This window comes from Chiloscyllium plagiosum, chromosome 17 (genome assembly GCF_004010195.1).
Source record: "Chiloscyllium plagiosum isolate BGI_BamShark_2017 chromosome 17, ASM401019v2, whole genome shotgun sequence".
Lineage (NCBI taxonomy): Eukaryota > Metazoa > Chordata > Chondrichthyes > Orectolobiformes > Hemiscylliidae > Chiloscyllium > Chiloscyllium plagiosum.
This window is the reverse complement of record NC_057726.1, coordinates 15,395,883-15,403,346: the sequence shown is the minus strand read 5'-3', so window position 1 is coordinate 15,403,346 and position 7,464 is coordinate 15,395,883. Positions and strand designations below refer to the sequence as shown.

General features: G+C 51.9%; 1 protein-coding gene across 2 annotated transcripts in view; it reads right to left on the bottom strand.

Annotated features, from left to right (window-relative positions):
* Nucleotides 1-7,464, bottom strand: part of LOC122558236 (meckelin-like) — a 125,202-nt gene that overhangs the window by 32,272 nt on the left and 85,466 nt on the right. For both annotated transcript variants that reach the window (XM_043706587.1, XM_043706586.1), the window contains exon 20: nt 3,593-3,723. In XM_043706587.1, the coding sequence (XP_043562522.1) occupies nt 3,593-3,723 (131 nt within the window). The remainder of the gene's footprint in view (nt 1-3,592; nt 3,724-7,464) is intronic.

The following is a 7,464-nucleotide window of genomic DNA, read 5'->3' as shown; positions in this document are numbered from 1 at the left end:
GGCCTTGACTCCACTCCGCACTGAGCCCTGACTCTACTCCGCACTGAGCCCTGACTCCACTCCGCACTGGGCCTTGACTCCAGTCCACACTGGGCCTTGACTCCAGTCTGCGCAGGGCCTTGACTGCAGACCACACCGGTCTTGTCTCTAGTCGACACCGGGCCTTGACCCCAGTCCACATCTGACCTTGACTCCAGTCCACACTGGGCCTTGACTCCAGTCCACACCGGGCCTTGACCCCAGTCCACACCGGGCCTTGACTCCAGTCCGCACTGGGCCTTGACTCCAGTCCGCACTGGGCCTTGACTCCAGTCCGCACCTGGCCTTGACTCCAGTTCACACTGGGCCTTGACTCCAATCCGCACTGGGCCTTGACTCCAGTCCACACCGGTTTTGTCTCTAGTCCACACCGGGCCTTGACCCCAGTCCACACCGGGCCTTGACTGCAGTCCACATCTGACCTTGACACCAGTCCACACTGGGCCTTGACCTCAGTGCACACCGGGCCTTGACCCCAGTCCACACCGGGCCTTGACCCCAGTCCACACCGCACCTTGACTCCAGTCCGCACTGGGCTTTGACTCCAGTCCGCACTGGGCTTTGACTTCAGACCATACAGAGCTTCACCTTGAGGCTCCCAAGGCTAGGAGACCATTCTGGAATCAATTCGAGGCTGGAAGTCCACGCTGAGGCCATGCCAGGCTGACAGACCACCACACTGGGCCAAGATACCGCCAGGCTGGGCCGAGTGACCGCCAAGCCAGGCTGAGAGACCACTATGTCGGGCCAAGAAACACCCACACTGGGCCGAGAGACTGCCACACCGTACTGAGAGATCGCCACATCGGGCCAAGAGACCTCGCGCCAGGCCGAGAGACCGCCACGCTGGGCTGAGAGGCCACCATACTGGGCAGACGGACGGCCATACCAGGCTAAGAGAGCACCAAACTGGACCAGGAGACCACCACACCGGGCCGAGAGACTGCCACTCTGTGCTGAGAGACCACCACGTCGAGCTGAGAGACGACCACGTCAGGCCGAGAGACCACCACATCGAGCCGTGAGACCACCACGCCAGGCCGAGAGACCGTCACGCCAGGCCGAGAGACCGTCACGCCAGGCCGAGAGACCGTCACGTCAGGCCGAGAGACCGTAACGCCAGGCCGAGAGACCATCACGCCAGGCTGAGAGACTGTCACGTCAGGCTGAGAGACCGTCACATTGGGCCAAGTGACTGCCATCCTGGGCTAAGACCGCCACACCCAGCCAAGAGACCACCACACTGGATATACACTGAGGCTGGGAGTTCAGGGTGTCTCCGAGAAGGGACGTAGCAGGCGTGGTCTGGCTGAAGCGTCCTAACTTGCTGCTATCTTGGATCTGAGTTGGAGACCTGAGGACTCATCCTGCAGCATCCCACTAGTTAAGCTTATCAATCAGAAAAAGACCCACTTATCTTGACCCTCTGCTTTTTCTGGGTTTAGTCAATCCTCTATCCAAGCTAATAAATTACACCTATGCCATGTGATCACACCTTGTGTATTAACCTTTTGTGCAGCACCATATCAAGTGCACTATCACTATCAAAGCTCATTCAACAACCAGTGAAAAAAGAATTACAGCTGTGTGGTAAAAATAACCTTGGGGACCAGCCAATGGTGGTGGTGAGAGAAGAAGGTGGATTTTCCTAAACATATTCCTGCACATCCTGTAAAAACTGTATTCCAAAACTTTGATCTTTAGAAATGACAATGCTTTAAAATTCATACACTGCATAGAGCAGAAAAAAAATATCATTTTCAAATCACTGATTAATCAATAGAAGGACAAATATCAAAAATTAGTTTTTAATGTCTATTGCTTCTTTTCAACTTGACAGAGCTGGCAGGAATCAGCAGCAACAGCTTAGCTGACTGAAACAACTAGCAGAACAAAGTTCTCCCCAAGAACTTTCCGACATGCTGTCCTGGTGACTCGGATCTGGAACAAATAATGCGTTCCTTCCTGCTCACTGATAAAAGACAGATCCTTCAGCTCAGCTACACCAAGAGGAATTTGTTTCGTTCTTTGAAAAGTGGCCAGCGGAATTTCACATGTGGAAGGTCACTAATCCCCCAACTACAGTAACTTGGGGGGAATTCTGTGTTCTTGCATTCAAACCCTGCTCATGCCAAACCACAATCTAATTTCCTACTAACCTGGGAGAATAACAGGATTCTTTCCCTGAGAAAACAGCCTGAGGACGCTGCTGGAACCAGATACATCCCCTGTGATCTTTCTCCCTCTTCCCTCACACCGCCTACTCCACCATCTCAGTTTAATGCAAATCTGTTACTAACTCCACACACTCCAGCTGAGTTGAGTCTTGCCACAATCTTAGTGGAAACACATGGAGAGGGTGGAACTTTCACTTGTGATGTTCTAACTAACTGTTCTGGCCGGGACATGTCTCCATTAGTGAGACAGCACTAGATGGAGGGCTGAGTACAGGTAAGCACCCATCCCTACAAGATTACTCCAAGGGCGCTGGTATAAATTGTGGCTCAATTTCTGCAGGCAGGTAGAACACGTGAATGAAAATTGAACACTTGAATCAAAATGAGATTGGCGAGTTCCTATCAGAGATGAATTTAAACTCACTGCCACACAGCAGCCAACTCAACACAGAGTTCATACAGTACACTGTAGCCTCACTGTTAAATCCAGAGCTTCATTGCTCGGCCATCAGACCCATCATAGAGTTTAACCCTCCAATGTAAGCTAACTAAAGTCCAATACTATGCTATTAGATTCACTATATAAACCAACTCTCCTTATTACAACCCACTGCAAACTTTAACATTCCCCATTACAGCCCACTCCATACTCCAACACTCCCCATTACAGCCCACTTATTACTCCAACACTCTCCATTACAGCCCACTTATTACTCCAACACTCCCCATTACAGCCCACTCCATACTCCAACACTACCCATTACAGCCCACTCCATACTCCAACACTACCCATTACAGTCAAGATTAGAGTGGTGCGGGAAAAGCATCGCAGGACGGGCAGCATCCGAGGATCAGGAAAATCGATGTTTTGGGCATTCCTGATGAAGTGCTTTTATATGAAACATCAATTTTCTTGCTCCTTGGATGCTTCCTGACCTGCTGTACATTTCCAGCACCAGCCTAATCTTGACTCTAATCTTCAGCATCCCACTTCCGACTACCCATTACAGGTCACTCTAGACTCTGACACTCCCCATTACCACTCCATACTCCAACACTACCCATTGCAGGTCACTCTAGACTCTGACACACCCCATTACAGGCCACCCCATACTCCAACACCACTCATTACAGGTCACTCTAGACTCTGACACTCCCCATTACCACTCCATACTCCAACACCACTCATTACAGGTCACTCTAGACTCTGACACTCCCCATTACAAGGGCTCCCTGACGAAGGGCTTATGCCCGAAACGTCGATTCTCCTGCTCCTTTGATGCTGCCGGGCCTGCTGCGCTTTTCCAGCAACACATTTTTAAACTCCCCATTACAGGCCACTCAGTACTCTGATAATCCCCAGGACGGCCACTTACCTCCAACAACAACAGTACAGCAAACAGTTGCAGAATTGGATTTATCTTTCTCTTGGTCTGAATTTCATTCCACTCATTGGCAATGAAGTAAGTTCTCCAGATACTGACCGAGGATGGAACTGACCTGTTTGCTGCAGGAAGGAATAACATTAGGATGCCAGGCTAATGCACTTTAGATTAGATTCCCTACAGTTGGAAACAGGCCCTTCGGCCCAAAACGTCCACACCGACCCTCCAAAGAGTAACCCACCCAGACCCATTTTCCTCTGACTAATGCACCTAACACTACGGGCAATTTAGCATGGCCAATCCACCTAACCTGCACATCTTTGGACTGTGGGAGGAAACCGGAGCACCCGGAGGAAACCCACGCAGACACGGGGAGAATGTGCAAACTCCACACAGACAATCGCCCGAGGCTGGAATCAAACCTGGGACGCTGGTGCTGTGAGGCAGCAGTGCTAACCACTGAGCCACTGTGCCACCCTAAGATCAGCAATAAATAAAACCAGAAGTTATGTTCCAACCAAGGAGGAAGCCATTGTTGGACAGATTTGAATTGTAGAATGGAATCACTGAATGTATATAGCATGTGATGAGGTTGTTCAGCCCATCCAATCTGTGCTCGCTCTCCGTAAAAGCTTCATCCCCTATCCCTGTGGCTCTGAGAATCTTCTCCCTTGAGCAGCTTGTTTAATACTTTTTGAAAGCCAGGAATGTATCTGCGTCCACCAGACCCTGAAGGCGGACACTCCACATCCGATCCACTCACTGCAGGACCATGTTATTACTCAGGTTATTGCTGGTTGTTACATTATTCCCAGATTGCTTCTTTCACCAAACACCTTCAATCGACACTATTTGGTTCTTGAATGTTTAACCAATGGGAACAGTTCCTCCCTATCTCATCTGTGTGGCAAGACCCAGCGTAGGGGATCACATCTCTAGGGATTGGGAGACAAGGAAGCTCTGTGCCCAGGGCAAAGGGGGAAGAGGATTCTGTGCCTGGGTCAGAACTCCTGGTTACAGAGCTTGGGTCAGAGTTCAGGATTATAGAGTGCAGGTCAGAGTTCAGGGTTATAGAGTTGAGGGATGCAGAGTTTGGAGTCAGTAGCCTGGGGCCGAGGACATAAGTTTTAAACATCTCTGTCGAACGTCTTCTCCTCTCCCAGCTTCGCCAATCCTTTCACTTCCAATGCAAACCAACCCCTCAAACTCCAGTCAGTGAAGTGATGACATTATGCAGTGTTAATCTGACAGGCTTTCGGTCAGACAGGATACATCGAATGCTAGTTTTAGATCTGACTTAATCTTACTTCCCTCACACAGTAACGGTGAGTCAGCGCCCACTTCCCTCACACAGAAACGGTGAGTCAGCGCCCACCTCCCTCTCATTGTAACGGTGAGTCATCACTCACCTCCCTCTCACTGTAACGGTGAGTCAGCACCAACCTCCCTCTCACTGTAACAGTGAGTCAGCGAACACCTCCCTCTCACTGTAACGGTGAGTCAGCACCCACCTCCCTCTCAATGTAACGGTGAGTCAGCACCCACCTCGCTCACACTGTAATGGGGAGTCAGCACCCACCTCCCTCCCACTGTAACGGTGAGTCAGCACCCACCTCCCTCTCACTGTAACGGTGAGTCAGCGCAAACCTCCCTCTCACTGTAACGGTGAGTCAGCACCCACCTCCCTCTCACTGTAATAGTGAGTCAGCGCCCATCTCCCTCTCACTGCAATGGTGAGTCAGCGTCCACCTCCCACTCACTGTAACGGTGAGTCAGCATCCACCACCCTCTCGCTGTAATGTTGAGTCAGCACCCACCTCCCTCACACTGTAATGGTGAGTCAGCACCCACCTCCCTCACACTATAACGGTGAGTCAGCACCCACCTCCCGCACACTGTAACGGTGAGTCAGCACACACCTCCTCACACTGTAACGGTGAGTCAGCACTCACCTCCCTCAAACTGTAACGGTGAGTCAGCACCCACCTCCCTCACACTGTAATGGTGAGTCATCACCCACCTCCCTCTCACTGTAACGGTGAATCAGCACTCACCTCCCTCACACTGTAACGGTGAGTCAGCACTTATTTCCCTCTCACTGTAACGGTGAGTCAGCACTCACTTCCCTATCACTGTAAAGTGAGTGCTGACTCACCATTACTGTGAGAGGGAGTTGGGTGCTGACTCACCGTTACAGTAAGAGAGAAGTGAGTGCTGACTCACCATTACAGTGAGGTGGAGGTGGGCACTGACTCACCGTTACAATGAGAGGGAAGTGGGTGCTGACTCACCGTTACAGTGAGAGGGAAATGGGTGCTGACTCACCGTTACAGTGAGAGGGAACTGGGTGCTGACTCACCTTTACAATGAGAGGGCGGTGGGTGCTGTCTCACCGTTACAGTGAGAGGGCGAGTGAGTCAGCACCCACCTCCCTCTCCCTGTCACGGTGAGTTAGCACACACCTCCCCCACACTGTAACGGTGAGTCAGCACCCACCTCCCTCTCACTGTAACGGTGAGTCAGCACCCACCTCCCTCTCACAGTAATGGTGAGTCAGCACTCACTTCCCTCTTACTGTAACGGTGAGTCAGCACGCAACTCCCTCTCACAGTAATGGTGAGTCAGCACTCACTTCCCTCCTACTGTAACGGTGAGTTAGCACCCAACTCCCCCTAACTGTAACGGTGAGTCAGCATCCACCTCCCTCTCATTGTAACGGTGAGTCAGCACCCACCTCCCTCTCATTGTAACGGTGAGTCAGCACCCACTTCCCTCTCATTGTAACGGTGAGTCAGTGCCCACCTCCACCTCACTGTAATGGTGAGTCAGCACCCTCCTCCCTCTCACTGTAACGGTGGGTCAGCACCCACCTCCCTCTCATTGTAACGGTGAGTCAGCACCCACTTCCCTCTCACTGTAACGGTGAGTCAGCACCCACTTCCCTCTCATTGTAACGGTGAGTCAGTGCCCACCTCCACCTCACTGTAATGGTGAGTCAGCACCTTCCTCCCTCTCACTGTAACGGTGAGTCAGCACCCACTTCCCTCTCATTGTAACGGTGAGTCAGTGCCCACCTCCACCTCACTGTAACGGTGAGTCAGCACCCACCTCCCTCTCACAGTAATGGTGAGTCAGCACTCACTTCCCTCTTACTGTAACGGTGAGTCAGCACCCACCTCCCTCTCATTGTAACGGTGAGTCAGCAACCACTTCCCTCTCACTGTAACGGTGGGTCAGCACCCACTTCCCTCTCACTGTAACGGTGAGTCAGTGCCCACCTCCACCTCACTGTAATGGTGAGTCAGCACCCACCTCCCTCTCACTGTAACGGTGAGTCAGCACCCACCTCCCTCTCACAATAATGGTGAGTCAGCACTTACTTCTCTCTTACTGTAACGGTGAGTCAGCACCCAACTCCCTCTCACAGTAATGGTGAGTCAGCACTCACTTTCCTCTGACTGTAACGGTGGGTCAGCACCCACCTCCCTCTCACTGTAACGGTGAGTCAGCACCCACCTCCCTCTCACTGTAACGGTGAGTCAGCACCCACCTCCCTCTCACGGTAATGGTGACTCAGCACTCACTTCCCTCTTACTGTAACGGTGAGTCACCACGCAACTCCCTCTCACAGTAATGGTGAGTCAGCACTCACTTCCCTCTTACTGTCACGGTGAGTCAGCACCCCCCTCCCGCTCATTGTAACGGTGAGTCAGTGCCCACTTCACTCTCACTGTAACGGTGAGTAAGCACCCACTTCCCTCTCCCTGTCACGGTGAGTCAGCACCCACCGCCCTCTCACTGTAATGGTGAGTAAGCACCCACTTCCCTATCACTGTAACGGTGAGTCAGCACCCACCTCCCTC